The 15977-nt window shown below is 44.2% G+C and overlaps 1 protein-coding gene across 4 annotated transcripts in view; it reads right to left on the reverse strand.

Moving 5' to 3' along the window:
* Window positions 1–1844: 1844 nt before the first annotated feature.
* Window positions 1845–15977, reverse strand: part of SEMA5B (semaphorin 5B) — a 257209-nt gene continuing 243076 nt past the window's right edge. For 3 of the 4 annotated variants that reach the window (XM_077273308.1, XM_077273306.1, XM_077273309.1), the window contains 4 exons: window positions 14236–14385; window positions 14005–14049; window positions 13639–13844; window positions 1845–6299 (listed from right to left, as the gene is read on the reverse strand). In XM_077273308.1, coding sequence (XP_077129423.1) covers window positions 6144–6299; window positions 13639–13844; window positions 14005–14049; window positions 14236–14385 — 557 coding nt within the window. In that variant the 3' untranslated portion in view covers window positions 1845–6143. The remainder of the gene's footprint in view (window positions 6300–13638; window positions 13845–14004; window positions 14050–14235; window positions 14386–15977) is intronic. The other variant, XM_077273307.1, reaches the window with a different exon arrangement.

Genomic DNA, 15977 nt, shown 5'->3' on the forward strand with positions numbered 1-15977 from the left:
AACCATTACTGACTACCACATTTTTTGTTCTTGATTTCTTTTAGTGTTTCTTAAAGCCAGAAAGTTGCCATGTGAAATGACTTTAGTTTTGTGCCATGTCTGTGATCTGCTTTTTTTTCTACAAAATTAAACAACTGAATCAACATCCTCCAAGGCCGGTGATTCCATAATTTTTGCCAGTGGTTGTAGCATCGGGACTGCTGACATCTCAGGAACGACGCCGGCACGGGAGGCCAGTATAGGTTTTTGTATTTTATTGGGGCCAAATATTTAGATCAAGAAGTGGTTGTGCTAGTAGTGAACAACCCCTTTAAGGAAGACTCTGTTAGAGGAAGGAGGTAGCTTCTTTGTGACTGGTTTCTACCATTAATTTTATAGTATCGAGGAGTCTTTTTCTAGAATTTCAGTACATGTAACCTTCTTCTAATTAAAAAATAAGTCACTCGCACTGACATCAGTTGTCTCCCCAGCTGCCATGGCGAGGTCTAGTGAAAATCTGCTTACACGCATTTTTTCAAGGAAAGCAAAGCAACTAGAAAAATAGCAAGCAAGCAAATATGAGATGTGATCAGTCCTGATACAGCAGAATGGGGCCGAGCAGACTGAGGATGCACGAGAATCACATATAGACATTCGAAGGAAGAGACTTTACAGTGTGTGGCGTGACCTGTGTCTTGTAGGTGTGAACAGAATCTAAGGCCTCATTCACACGTCAGTTTTTCCACATATGAGTGCTATCTGTTTTTTCCAGGGCTAGCATTTGCCTATGACAGTCCAAGAAAAAAAAACCTGACATGTAGACAACCCCATAGACTGAGTGGTCCACGTAAAATCACAGGGATAGGTCTGATACTGATCTGAGTGTCTGATCAAAACTGGCAAAGCAGGCCCAGAGAATCGTGAAAAATATCTGACAGCGTTAGTGACAGAAGCTAGGGAAACTTTTTTTCTTTCTCATCAGTGAAAAAACGGATCAAATTCTGACTAAATTTTTCTTGCACATAAAAACCTGACATCTGAATGAAGCCTAACAGGTAACGATAGTAAACGGCGCCGGCGCACTTGAGAAACTAGCTGGTCCATGTTCTAGGGACCAGGTTGTAATACTAAACTCTGGGGACTACGGAAACCTTTTATATTCTCCATTATTGTAGCAGGAAATTCTTCGAGGGGAAACATTTATCTGAAACACATTTAGCCACATTTAGGAGATGATGTTTCCCCCGATGCTCCACACATTTGTCTGCAGAAATTAAATTATCACTCCTAAAGGTTATCAGCAATATTTGTGCTGTAGATTTAATGCTTGGTTATCTGTAACCGGCCGATTGAGTCTCTGCCGCGCGTCACGCTGAGATGTAAATATACAAAGTGACGGTTTGTTCGCAGCTGGAAAATGTAATTTGTGTCTGTACAATTTCCGGAATTTAAATACATAAAATGGATTTATCAAAGTCAGGAATCATTAGTATTCCAGGGGTCGAGGAGGAACGTGCTGCAGGGAGGTTACAAGCTTTACTGGGTGTATTGCAGAGACATTCAGCAAGATGGGGCGCTACAACCAAACCCATAACATCTAGCAGATTACTACAGTACTCCGAGTCTAAGCAATAGTGCTTGTTCACACATCTGTGATTTTTCACAATTGTTTAAATTCCAAAACCAACAGTAAAACATAGAGAAAAACCTACAGTAGAAAGATTGACACCGGATATGTCTGTTCTGGAGACGCTCCTGATTTTGGCATACAAATACTGATGAAGAATCACTGTCTGAATGAGCCCTTGTTATATATATATATATATATATATATATAATATTATATTAACAGTTCACTAGCTAGAATAAGTCTCTGCTATGGGATCCTGCCATCATTAACATTCTAGTATATCCTGTGGCTATGTGATAATTTGTCTAATAGGTAACAGGCGCTAAAATCTTCAAACACCGTTATCAACCAGGTGTCATAGCGGCACTTAGGATGCAAGTAACTGGAAAGGCTGCAGCTCTCTCTCCATTGCAGTGTACAGGACTTACACCTCGTGGTCAAAATTGTTGGTACCCTCGTATAATGAGAGAAAACCCCACAATGGTCACAGAAATAACTTGAATCTGACAAAAGTAATAATAAATAAAAGATCTATGAAAATGAACGTCAGACATTGCTTTTCCACCATGCTTCCATAGAATTAAAAAATAAAACTCATGAAATAGGTCTGGACAGAAGTGATGGTTCCCTAACTTAATATTTTGTTGCACAACATTTTGAGGCAATCACTGCAATCAGACGATTCCTGTAACTGTCAATGAGACTTCTGCTCCTCTCAACAGGTATTTTGGCCGCTCCTCAAGAGCAAACTGCTCCAGTTGTCTTGTGTTTGAAGGTTGCCTTTCCCAGATGACATGTTTCAGCACTTTCCAAAGATGCTCAATAGGATTTAGGTCAGGGCTCATGGAAGGCCACTTCAGAATAGTCCAATGTTTTCCTCTTAGCCATTCTTGGGCGTTTTTAGCTGTGTGTTTTGGGTCATTATCCTGTTGCAAGACATGGGTCTTGCGACCTGCGACAGACCAAGCTTTCTGACACTGGGCAGCATATTTCTCTCTAGAATCCCTTGATAGTCTTGAGATTTCATTGTATCCTGCACAGATTCTAGACACCTTGTGCCAGATGCAGCAAAGCAGCCCCAGAACATAACAGAGCCTCCTCCATGTTTCACAGTAGGGACAGTGTTATTTTCATGATAGGCTTCATTTTTCCATCTGTGAACATAGAGCTGATGTGCCATGCCATTAAGTTCCATTTTTGTCTCATTTGTCCATAGCACGTTCTCCCAGAAGCTTTGTGGCTTGTCAACATGTAGTTTGGCAAATTCCAGTCTGGCTTTTTTATGAATTTCTCCAACAATGGTGTCCTCCTTGGTCGTCTCCCATGAAGTCCACTTTGGTTCATACAACGATGGATGGTGCAATCTGACACTGATGTTCCTTGAGCTTGAAGTTCACCTTTAATCTGTTTAGAAGTTTTTCTGACTCTTTTGTTACCATTCGTATTATCCGTCTCTTTGATTTGTCATCAATGTTCCTCCTGCGGCCACGTCCAGGGAGGTAGGTTACAGTCCCATGGATCTTACATTTCTGAATAATATGTGCAGCTGTAGTCACAGGAACATCAAGCTGCTTGGAGATGGTCTTATAACTTTTACCTTTCACATGTTTGTCTATAATTTTCTTTCTAATCTCCTGAGACAACTCTTTCCTTGGCTTCCTCTGGTCCATGCTGAGTGTGATACACACCATGTCACCACACAGCACAGTGATATCTGTAGCCCTATATACCGGCCACTCACTGATTCCAGGACTGTAGACCCCTGTGATGCTGATTAGTGGACACACTGTGATTTAACATGTCCCTTTTGTCACATTATTTTCAGGGGAACCATCATTTCTGTCCAGGCCTATTTCATGAGTTATTTAAAAAAAAAAAAAAAAAAATCTGTAGAAGCATGGTAGAAAAGCAATGTCTGACTTTCATTTTTTTTTCATAAATCTTTTATTTATTATTACTTTTGTCAGATTCAAGTTATTTCTGTGACCATTGTGGGTTTTTCTGTCATTAAACGAGGGGCACCAACAAGTTTGACCACGTGTGTATGTAAAAGGGCTAAATTGGAGTTAACCACTATCAGACATTTATCACAAATTTGTGGTTGTGTGTGTAATTGAGTAATTGAAAAACCCCTTTAGTACATACAGAAGAGCAGACAGACAAAGCCTTTACACAAAAACAATATATGGGCCTTTTACTGTCCAATAGCTCATTATAATGTTCAATTCCACGTGCTTTGGAGGAAATGGGCCCCCTTACCTCCTGGGCCCCTGTGCGGCTGCATAGGTTGCACCAATGGTATGTCTGCCCCTGTATATTAGATTTATACAAGTGCTGAAATGCCAATTGCAGATATGTCTGATGGTCATAGAGAAAGGTCTGCCCTTCCCTTTATGTGTAATTTATAGATCTGCTTTGAAGTGTATTTATATTAGTTTACCATATTTATATAAAATGGTTGCATTCAATTTGTACGTCAGACTGGCTAATTATCAAGATAATTGGAAAAATAGCAAACGTGACAGCCAACCTCGCATGTCTTCTACAGTTCACTATGTCCTTGCAAATTCAATCTCACAAGTGCTGCCTCTTTGATTTATACTGTATTCTTCATTTCTTGTTTGCTGTTGATCTACAACAGTTCTCTCCAGCACAAAAACGTACAGAACCGCAGATAATTCTGTATCACAATCACCTTTGCGCATTTATATATTTATCCACAAATGTAACAGCCTCTCGCTAAAGGGAAGACTTTTGGAAATGTTGTAACCATTGCTAATATTGAGGGGTGAAGATATTTGTTGCCAATAGAAGCTCGTGCTGAGGAATAGAGCTCTGCGATGTGTCGGCTGCTCATTATATCGGGGACATGACTAACTCGTAGTCCTGGTTCCTGCAGTCCTTGGATCTGGGAATGCTGCATTAATAAGACGCCTTCATGTGATCCTGTAACTTGTGTCTTAGCGTTAAATACCATAAAACAGAACAGGCACTGAATGGGTTTGCATTGCAATCACTCTAAACTAAGGCAGAAAGTAAACTCCACTTAAAACTACAGTCGCTCTGCTACATTCTCCAAATTATTTCCTTTCCACAAAACGTTCTAGACACCAATGCTAAAATCTGCACACATGAGACAAAAAAGTCTATGAACCCTAATGGCAACTCTCAGAATGAATGCACATCTTCTCAAAAATGCATCACTATCAAATGTCCCTTCCATGGCAAGGGATTGTGATGTTTCCTTTCAGTAACAATGCAGAATTACTTGTGGCTGCCATCTTTCCTCAATGTTGTCAAACTGATGCCATCTATAAACCCAAAAGATTTTTATAGCCCTTTCACTGCCAACCAAAGTTTTCTGAAACATTTGCTGGCAGCGAAGACTGATGTGTATAACATTTTCTGGACATTGTGGAAGACCAGATGCTGTAGACATTCTTTGTCCTGTTCTTTTTATATATATATAAAAAAAAACAACATTCTGAGTTGCAGTAACCATGAAAAGAGACAAAATTGTTCACTTATCAGTTTCTTCTTCTGTACATCAAAACGAGTTATTACATCAGAAAGCCGTGAGCTCAGACTGGTCCGGGCTTTTACTTGGAGACTTTGACTAGTCATCATGGACACATCTGATCCACTTCAAAACTTGCCGACTGTTCCATGGTGCACAGAGCATGAGTGGACCAGGTCAAGGAAAGAACTATAAATCTTCTTGCTCTCTAATAAACCCTGATTTTGTCTATAACAAAGACATCAAAACAGAATAACACCTGTTATGGTGTATTTGTTGGAGGAAACTATCACAAAGCTTTTGTAGGTCAGATTAGGAATGATGTGGTCCACAAGGACCTCGAGGTGCACCTGGGACATCTATAGACACGATGTGATCTGTCTCGATCCTCTTCTGTGTTAATGGATCTACTATATATCAAAAAGAAAAATGTCAACACTTGTTAGAGACTGAAAAGGATAATCTAATCGGAAAGCATCCCAGTTCTAGCAACATAATGTCACTTCAAAAAGTTCAGTTGCAATCGGCAGCGTGACTGATGCAAAGGTTTGAGGCTGTTGATACAATCCAAATACTGTCAAACAGGAACTGAGCGAGAGCCACGCTGTGACGATGTAGGAGCTGGTCATGCAAGCGACAAAGCCATTCAGTGTAACGTGTTATTTTCTTCGCTTATAAGAAAAAGAGAAATCCCTCGTGAGTGAACATGTCAAACGCTTCCACAAAGCTCCAGGAAATTTTCTTTAAAAACAAAAAAATATGTTCAAGGCTCTCAACGGAAGTAGCTTGTTCATCTTCAGGTATAAGGAAAACTCTCCGAAAACCTGAAGATACCGCTCTAGCCATGTGAAAAGGGCTAACTCCAGTGCGATGTCCACAATAGTTCACAGGGAAGGATCAGTAGGTCCAGGCTGGCGTTTGCCCAACTTATATCAGAGAATGAGCTGAGCCATGGAGCATGACAGGGGAAGGAGATGGAACCTCAGTGTGACGACGTGAATTCCATTCCAGGCTATATCAGCTGTTGGTGAAAGTTCTGCCCGGAGAGGAATCTGGTCTGTAGTCGTATTTGCCTAAAGTACTCGGGTAGTATGTGGTCGTGTACACATTCGTTTGTTGCAAAGGATAAAAGTTGGTTCGGTCGTCTGGAAGTAAATTGTTTTTATTGAGTGTCTGTAAAATAAAAGGATAAAAATAGTTAAAGCAGTCAGACCTTAAAGCCCACTGCCCACATTTCTTCTCCCCATTACCATGAATGACAACATTTTTCAGGTGTTATGGAGTCTTATCTCATTGATGAAGGTAGAAGACAATGATGTAGCCTATAAGCAATGTCTGGAGGGAGCGGAGCGCTCTCGGTGGTATTGTACTATCACGAGCGGCATAAACAGTAAGAATTAATAACTCCGCTGGGACGGTTTATCACATTCTGTCTGCTGTGAAACAATGCGCCGTTCATTACATCTAGATGCGGCCGGAGCAGTGACTTTCCCTGATTTGCTGCCAGATGTGCATGCTATTTGGGGCCTATGCATCAATCTTTTGGAGATCTGGTGTATCAACAATATTTGTGTCCTGAGAAATTAGGTTAAATATCAGCGGACTTTGGTCACTGAAATGTTGCCTTCCAGGGCAGCGATGATGATCTGTACGGTAAATCTTGGGTTATTTTCTAGCTGAACGAAGGCGTGCCGTGTTACTCGATTCGAGGTATAATTTGATTGCCGCTTCAGATGCAGAAATGAAATTTTCCCTCACATGAGATAAATGGGAAATTTATATAATGAGTTTATTTTCCTCTCTCCTTCAGCGCACGCTGGCTGGAGGCCGACACCAGATTTGATGGGACATTGTTTTATTTCAAGCCAATGACTAAGAAGCTACACAGAATTACAGGGGTCAGGCGGCAGGAGATTATGAACACTCAGGACAGCGGCACATTTGTCCTTACTGAAGATTTTTTTGTGGGTGAATTTTATATTTCAGCATTTGCGAAAAAGAAAAATTACAATTCAAGACAAAACTTGTGTGGCAACATTTCACTTTTTGATATTAGTTAAAAATTATTTTCCACCATCTTTGAAATGCAAAGGCGTCAATGAGCTACGCCTGATCCATACGCATCAAGTGCCAACTGTGTTATACAGCTGACAACCAACTGCAATTCCTGGGATCAGAGATACCGCTCATCACAGCATCTTAACCTTCATCAACCCCTTATTCCATTTCTCAGCATGTTACTACTACTCTCTAGTGATGGATAGGAGGCATTCTCAGTGATGTCACCGCTGATCTCTGGTGATGGATAGGAGGCATTCTCAGTGATGTCACCGCTGATCTCTAGTGATGGATAGGAGACATTCTCAATGATGTCTCCGCTGATCTCTGGTGATGGATAGGAGGCATTCTCAGTGATGTCACTGCTGATCTCTGGTGATGGATAGGAGACAATCTCAGTGATGTCACTGCTGATCTCTGGTGATGGATAGGAGGCATTCTCAGTGATGTCACCTCTGATCTCTGGTGATGGATAGGAGGCATTCTCAGTGATGTCACCACTGATCTCTGGTGATGGATAGGAGGCATTCTCAGTGATGTCACCGCTGATCTCTGGTGATGGATAGGAGGCATTCTCAGTGATGTCACCTCTGATCTCTGGTGATGGATAGGAGGCATTCTCAGTGATGTCACCGCTGATCTCTAGTGATGGATAGGAGGCATTCTCAGTGATGTCACCACTGATCTCTGGTGATGGATAGGAGACATTCTCAGTGATGTCACCTCTGATCTCTGGTGATGGATAGGAGGCATTCTCAGTGATGTCACCACTGATCTCTAGTGATGGATAGGAGGCATTCTCAGTGATGTCACCTCTGATCTCTGGTGATGGATAGGAGGCATTCTCAGTGATGTCACCGCTGATCTCTGGTGATGGATAGGAGACATTCTCAGTGATGTCACCGCTGATCTCTGGTGATGGATAGGAGGCATTCTCAGTGATGTCACCGCTGATCTCTGGTGATGGATAGGAGGCATTCTCAGTGATGTCACTGCTGATCTCTGGTGATGGATAGGAGACAATCTCAGTGATGTCACCACTGATCTCTGGTGATGGATAGGAGACATTCTCAGTGATGTCACCTCTGATCTCTGGTGATGGATAGGAGGCATTCTCAGTGATGTCACCACTGATCTCTAGTGATGGATAGGAGGCATTCTCAGTGATGTCACCGCTGATCTCTGGTGATGGATAGGAGACAATCTCAGTGATGTCACCTCTGATCTCTAGTGATAGATAGGAGACATTCTCAGTGATGTCACCGCTGATCTCTGGTGATGGATAGGAGACATTCTCAGTGATGTCACCGCTGATCTCTGGTGATGGATAGGAGACATTCTCAGTGATGTCACCGCTGATCTCTGGTGATGGATAGGAGACATTCTCAGTGATGTCACCGCTGATCTCTGGTGATGGATAGGAGACATTCTCAGTGATGTCACCGCTGATCTCTGGTGATGGATAGGAGGCATTCTCAGTGATGTCACCGCTGATCTCTGGTGATGGATAGGAGACATTCTCAGTGATGTCACCTCTGATCTCTGGTGATGGATAGGAGGCATTCTCAGTGATGTCACCTCTGATCTCCGGTGATGGATAGGAGACATTCTCAGTGATGTCACCGCTGATCTCTGGTGATGGATAGGAGGCATTCTCAGTGATGTCACCGCTGATATCTGGTGATGGATAGGAGGCATTCTCAGTGATGTCACCTCTGATCTCTGGTGATGGATAGGAGACATTCTCAGTGATGTCACCGCTGATCTCTAGTGATGGATAGGAGGCATTCTCAGTGATGTCACCTCTGGATAGGAGACATTCTCAGTGATGTCACCGCTGATCTCTGGTGATGGATAGGAGGCATTCTCAGTGATGTCACCGCTGATCTCTAGTGATGGATAGGAGGCATTCTCAGTGATGTCACCTCTGGATAGGAGACATTCTCAGTGATGTCACCGCTGATCTCTGGTGATGGATAGGAGACATTCTCAGTGATGTCACCTCTGATCTCTGGTGATGGATAGGAGACATTCTCAGTGATGTCACCGCTGATCTCTGGTGATGGATAGGAGGCATTTTCAGTGATGTCACCGCTGATCTCTGGTGATGGATAGGAGACATTCTCAGTGATGTCACCTCTGATCTCTGGTGATGGATAGGAGGCATTCTCAGTGATGTCACCTCTGATCTCTAGTGATGGATAGGAGGTATTCTCAGTGATGTCACCTCTGATCTCTGGTGATGGATAGGAGACATTCTCAGTGATGTCACCGCTGATCTCTGGTGATGGATAGGAGACATTCTCAGTGATGTCACCGCTGATCTCTAGTGATGGATAGGAGACATTCTCAGTGATGTCACCTCTGATCTCTGGTGATGGATAGGAGACATTCTCAGTGATGTCACCGCTGATCTCTGGTGATGGATAGGAGACATTCTCAGTGATGTCACCGCTGATCTCTGGTGATGGATAGGAGACATTCTCAGTGATGTCACCGCTGATCTCTAGTGATGGATAGGAGACATTCTCAGTGATGTCACCTCTGATCTCTGGTGATGGATAGGAGACATTCTCAGTGATGTCACCGCTGATCTCTGGTGATGGATAGGAGACATTCTCAGTGATGTCACCGCTGATCTCTAGTGATGGATAGGAGACATTCTCAGTGATGTCACCGCTGATCTCTGGTGATGGATAGGAGACATTCTCAGTGATGTCACCGCTGACCTCTAGTGATGGATAGGAGACATTCTCAGTGATGTCACCTCTGATCTCTGGTGATGGATAGGAGACATTCTCAGTGATGTCACCGCTGATCTCTGGTGATGGATAGGAGACATTCTCAGTGATGTCACCGCTGATCTCTGGTGATGGATAGGAGACATTCTCAGTGATGTCACCGCTGATCTCTGGTGATGGATAGGAGACATTCTCAGTGATGTCACCGCTGATCTCTAGTGATGGATAGGAGGCATTCTCAGTGATGTCACCGCTGATCTCTGGTGATGGATAGGAGACATTCTCAGTGATGTCACCGCTGATCTCTGGTGATGGATAGGAGGCATTCTCAGTGATGTCACCGCTGATCTCTGGTGATGGATAGGAGGCATTCTCAGTGATGTCACCTCTGATCTCTGGTGATGGATAGGAGGCATTCTCAGTGATGTCACCGCTGATCTCTGGTGATGGATAGGAGGCATTCTCAGTGATGTCACCGCTGATCTCTGGTGATGGATAGGAGACATTCTCAGTGATGTCACCGCTGATCTCTGGTGATGGATAGGAGACATTCTCAGTGATGTCACCGCTGATCTCTGGTGATGGATAGGAGGCATTCTCAGTGATGTCACCGCTGATCTCTGGTGATGGATAGGAGACATTCTCAGTGATGTCACCGCTGATCTCTGGTGATGGATAGGAGACATTCTCAGTGATGTCACCGCTGATCTCTGGTGATGGATAGGAGACATTCTCAGTGATGTCACCGCTGATCTCTAGTGATACACAGTGTTTAAGTCAAATCTCCAAAGTGTAACTACTAAGTGTATGATCTGTTTAGGTTTATCCAACATCTGCAGGGAAAGGTTTGTGAGGTTATCTTTTGGGGGACAGAGTTTACCTGCTCTCCAGCTCCACTGGCACATCTCAAGGACTGGTGTGCCCGTTATTAAGTGCGTCACCTCTGTCAGCTACAAGCAACATTTCACAGTCACTGTTCTGGGCATTGACTACAGTGACATGAGAATAATGTAAGGATATGATAATGTGACAAGGACATTGGTACAATGTTATTGCACAGATAAACTGCCAGGAACAAAAATGTAGATTTTGTACATAATGTAATGGAGGCAACTGCAATATTCATAGAACAGTTTATCAGTTTCCTCCGGTGACACAGAAGCAGCTGCCAGCACATTCATCAATTCATCTTGGGTCGTTGACCGGCTTTCACCGTTATAATCTCACACTGACTGCTATATCTGAATGCTTCCGAGACTGCCAGACCTGGTGGCGACATCTTCCCCTCTCACTGCTTCAAACTTACACCTTTAATATTCTGCATCATCAGTAACGCCAATAGTTCAGAATTTGGGAGATCAGTCGATGTGGCTCACAGTAATTGAACCATTAGATAAGTGTGAACCTGGCAGTGTTCTGTGCTGGAGGATAATGTACAGTCATGGAGATGCCAAGTACTGGACCCGGGGTAACATGCAGCCATGCACAGGACATGCGAGATGCTGGGACCAGGTTTCCCTAGCACTTATACGACCCTGGACTAACGTTCTTTTATGTTCAACATAAGTTTTATCCACAACTAATATGATCTATTGTATAATGAAAACTTCTACAATTTGACACTTGCTAACTTTAAATTTTGATTCCCCACCTTATCAAGATCTGTCCTTTAGGTCAACGACAGACATGATATTACAAAATTATAGAAATTTTCATTATACAGTGATTGAGATTCATTAACACCAGGCTAGACAAGTCCTTTAAGTTTACTTTGATATCATTCTGAAATTGCTTCTTTTGGAAGAGAAATCTCTGTTGTAAAAACCCATTTACTTCAATAATCAGAATATATATCTCATGAAGCTTATGTTACGTGTCTATAGATCAGGTGTTCGGGCCATCCTGTCTCAGTGCTGGACTCTCCCTTTCCTCCCATGTCACAATGGATTGGGCCTCCATCAGATCTGGAGCAGTCAGTTCAGCTTCACTGTGTAAAGTGGCTTCTTAAACAACAAGACTCCATAAAAATAAATCAAAGCCACCCGATCAATATATCTAACAGGAAGCAGTGGGACGGATTTATTTCTGTAGCAGGTTAGCAAAAAACAAACATTAATTCTTGTCAACTCTCCCAAGAAGTTAAAAGGAGCAGGCAATGGAAGCAGAGTGACACCAGGATGGGAGGACACCCGGCCTCCTTACTACCACTAGGAAGACAAACTGCAGAACAATGCTAGAATCTAGAGGATTAGTGAGTCAATAATACACAAGACTCTAGTAAAGGTACCTTCACACTAAACGACTTTGCAACGATAATGACAGCGATCCGTGACGTTGCAGCGTCCTGGATAGCGATATCGTTGAGTTTGACACGCAGCAGCGATCAGGATCCTGCTGTGATATCGCTGGTCGTTGCTGAAAGTCCAGAACTTTATTTGGTCGTCAGATCGGCGTGTATCGTCATGTTTGACAGCAAAAGCAACGATGCCAGCAATGTTTTACAATGGTAACCAGGGTAAATATCGGGTTACTAAGCACAGGGCCGCGCTTAGTAACCCGATATTTACCCTGGTTACCATTGTAAATGTAAAAAAAAAAAACAGTACATACTCACCTTCTGATGTCCGTCAGGTCCCTGGCCGTCTGCTTCCCGCACTGACTGACTGCCGGCCGTAAAGCACAGCACAGGGGTGACGTCACCGCTGTGCTCTGCTTTTACTTTACGGCCGGCCGGCGCTCACAGTCAGTGCGGGAAGCAGACGGCGGGGGACCTGACGGACATCAGAAGGTGAGTATGTACTGTTTTTTTTTTACATTTACAATGGTACCCAGGGTAAACATCGGGTTACTAAGCGCGGCCCTGCGCTTAGTAACCCGATGTTTACCCTGGTTACCAGGGGACTTCGGCATAGTTGGTCGCTGGAGAGCTGTCTGTGTGACAGCTCTCCAGCGACCAAACAGCGACGCTGCAGCGATCGGCATCGTTGTCGATATCGCTGCAGCGTCGCTTAATGTGACGGTACCTTAACACGAATTTAACAGAAATCACTGCATTTTCTCACACAATTAGATGCTTGAGGAGAAATAGGCTTCATCTTTTAAACTATGAGCTGCTAACAAGTATATATGAGCCATGGACTGATGTTTACAGCAGGCAATCATCCAAAATCTCCTTGTACTACAAGATTGGATGCTTCAGTATGCCCCAACTAGCTCCCGACCCCAATCTCATGCATCATGACATGTCCCCTTCTCGTGCATCATATTATATCCCCGTCTCGTGCATCGTGACATCATGTCCCCGTCTCGTGCATCGTGACATCATGTCCCCGTCTCGTGCATCGTGACATCATGTCCCCATCTCGTGCATCATATTATATCCCTGTCTCGTGCATCGTGACATCATGTCCCCGTGTCGTACATCGTGACATCATGCCCCCGTCTCGTGCATCGTGACATCATGCCCCCGTCTCGTGCATCGTGACATCATGTCCCCGTCTCGTGCATCGTGACATCATGTCCCCGTCTCGTGCATCGTGACATCATGTCCCCGTCTCGTGCATCGTGACATCATGTCCCCGTCTCGTGCATCGTGACATCATGTCCCCGTCTCGTGCATCGTGACATCATGTCCCCGTCTCGTGCATCATGACATCATGTCCCCATTTCGTGCATCATGACATGCATCTCTCTTCCCAACCCAGGACTCCTACCTTAAACTCCATTGGAGTATATTTTTCATTTTTGGGAGTGGAGTTGCCCTTGTAGTGGAGATGGTTCGGGGTTGCAGGGTGAATCACAGTGGACTCCTGGGACTGTCTCTGGCACCGTTGGCAATAAACATAGATTACAAATGTCAGGAGGCTGGAGCCAAAGAAACAAGACACGCCGGTGGCGATCAGATGAATAAGGCTGAAACCTGTAAAGATTGGAAAAAAGATGAAAGTTGTCAGGATCTAATGGTGTGAAGCCCATGTGCTACTGTGATATCACCCACAATGCATCAGCATTAAGCCCCCACACAAGAAGCCATGATGCCAGTATGCCAGCCATTATTAAAGTTCTCCGGTTTCTCTCACCTCCACACTCTTTGTTTTCATCAATACTTGATGCCGGCAAAATGACTGTAAATCAAAAGAGGGGAAAACTGTTGTGAATGCATAAATACATGAGGTCTACAAGAAAAAGATGGGAACTTAAAAGGACGGCTGTTCCTGGCATCATGAGGCCATCAGAGCAGAATGCCATTGATCCCAGCAGTGCTCAGATCAAGAACAGGTGCAGATGTGGTGAAGGTTTGTCCGGCGTACCAGGAATCTCATTGTAGATACAGTCTCTGTACTGAGTGTTGTTTCCGAGACACTGAGTGGGTCCAGGATTGTGAACATCACAGTAGCGGTTTCGGTATTGTGTTCCATCTTCATGACACATGCTCCACTCGGACCACTCTGCCCAACCACCTGCAGCAAAACAGCCAAACAAGTCATTGCATCCAGCTCATTCTCCGCGCGGCAACAAAATTCACTGACACAATATGAGTAGCAAAAATAAAATATTGCAAGTTACCAGCCAGAGCAGTTCTTGTTATGGGCACACTATTCTTCCCACGTTTCAGGACCCTTCACCTATGCTGTCAGCGTAGGGCCATGAACAGGGCAGCCCTCATTCTCTATGGGGCATGTTACTTGTACCTTGGGCATGGGAAGAATAATCAGACGGACATGTGACACTTCTGTAAGAGATGAGGAAGGAATGGGGGAGCAGTGATGAGCGGTCTGTGGACGGTGACGCTGGGGTGCCATAGTATTAGGCCTCGAAGAACAGGATTTTGATCTTCACATTAGAGGCCCTTTTGCTTTGTCTCCCTATCTACAGGCATGTCGCCTCCAACAACTTATCTGCAGGCATCTCCAGCTGCTTCTCTGGGGACACATTGTAACTCAGGAAAGGAAATGTTCATGTCAGGTTAGAGGCCCATTAGTTATGCAAGAAGGAAACACGGCTCCCTGCATGTAAATCACCTCCTTCCACCCGGAGACGTCACCCTGAATTCAATTAACATAACTTGGAGCACGGTGATCATCGCAGAATCAGGAGCAGGCAAATTATTTAAGCCAATGGCTTCCAAAATCTGAATTTATTACTAACCTAGAAAATAAATATCACATAAAATAAATTACACATGAAGCTTTGGCCCTCTCTGTACATTCTGGGTACCATATATCGAGTAGTTGGCATGGAGGAGGGAACCTTCTGTCTAGGGGGGAAATATGCTGAGAAATGCACTGAGCCCAATAGATCACAGAACGATATAAGACCTGACGTAAGCGTCTTCCACCCGGCTATGGGCCCTTCATGTGGTGAGCGAGCAGATTGTCTTCAGATCCATCCAGGTAGTCATTTATATGTCACCTCTACGTGCGCTGCAGATGGATCTGACTCACAAGCTGTGACAGGGACCGGTGTGTTATTAGGCACTAATCAAACGCTGCCGAGCACAAGTCGCTGCTGGGATGTGACGCACAAACCTCAGCTTCACCTGCACAACTCCACTCGGCCCCCAAAGAACATCAGGTATTCATGGCGCACAATCGCACACAAATTCACATCCTGATCGACCTGCTAACCAAGTTCTACCCAGTGGAGAAACATATCATGGCTGGTCTCCACCTTCAATATATCCACTTGTGTGTTTATAGCCAGTCTATGGAAATCAGCATACAGGCAATTACCAGTGACATGAGCCGCATGCCGAGGCAGAGCTCACAATTCATGAGCTGGAGAAGGCTTGTCGGCATCGACGCTCCATTCCAGCGCTTCCTCCATCTCCCTCTCCTCGTTAGAAAAATGTTACATTCTCGGCTCTGCAGTTCCCAAAATGGTCCATAAAATCACCAGTGCAGGGGCCCTATAACAGTTACCATGGGGCCCGCCTCAACAAAACGTCAGGATAGAATTGTAAAGTTAATCATGGCTTTGATGGCAATTAGGAAGCAATAGTGGAGGCTCGGGGCAGGTTCTGGAGCTCGGCGCCTGTTAGGCCATGTGCACA

The sequence above is a fragment of the Ranitomeya variabilis genome, chromosome 7 (assembly GCF_051348905.1).
Source record: "Ranitomeya variabilis isolate aRanVar5 chromosome 7, aRanVar5.hap1, whole genome shotgun sequence".
Taxonomy (NCBI): domain Eukaryota; kingdom Metazoa; phylum Chordata; class Amphibia; order Anura; family Dendrobatidae; genus Ranitomeya; species Ranitomeya variabilis.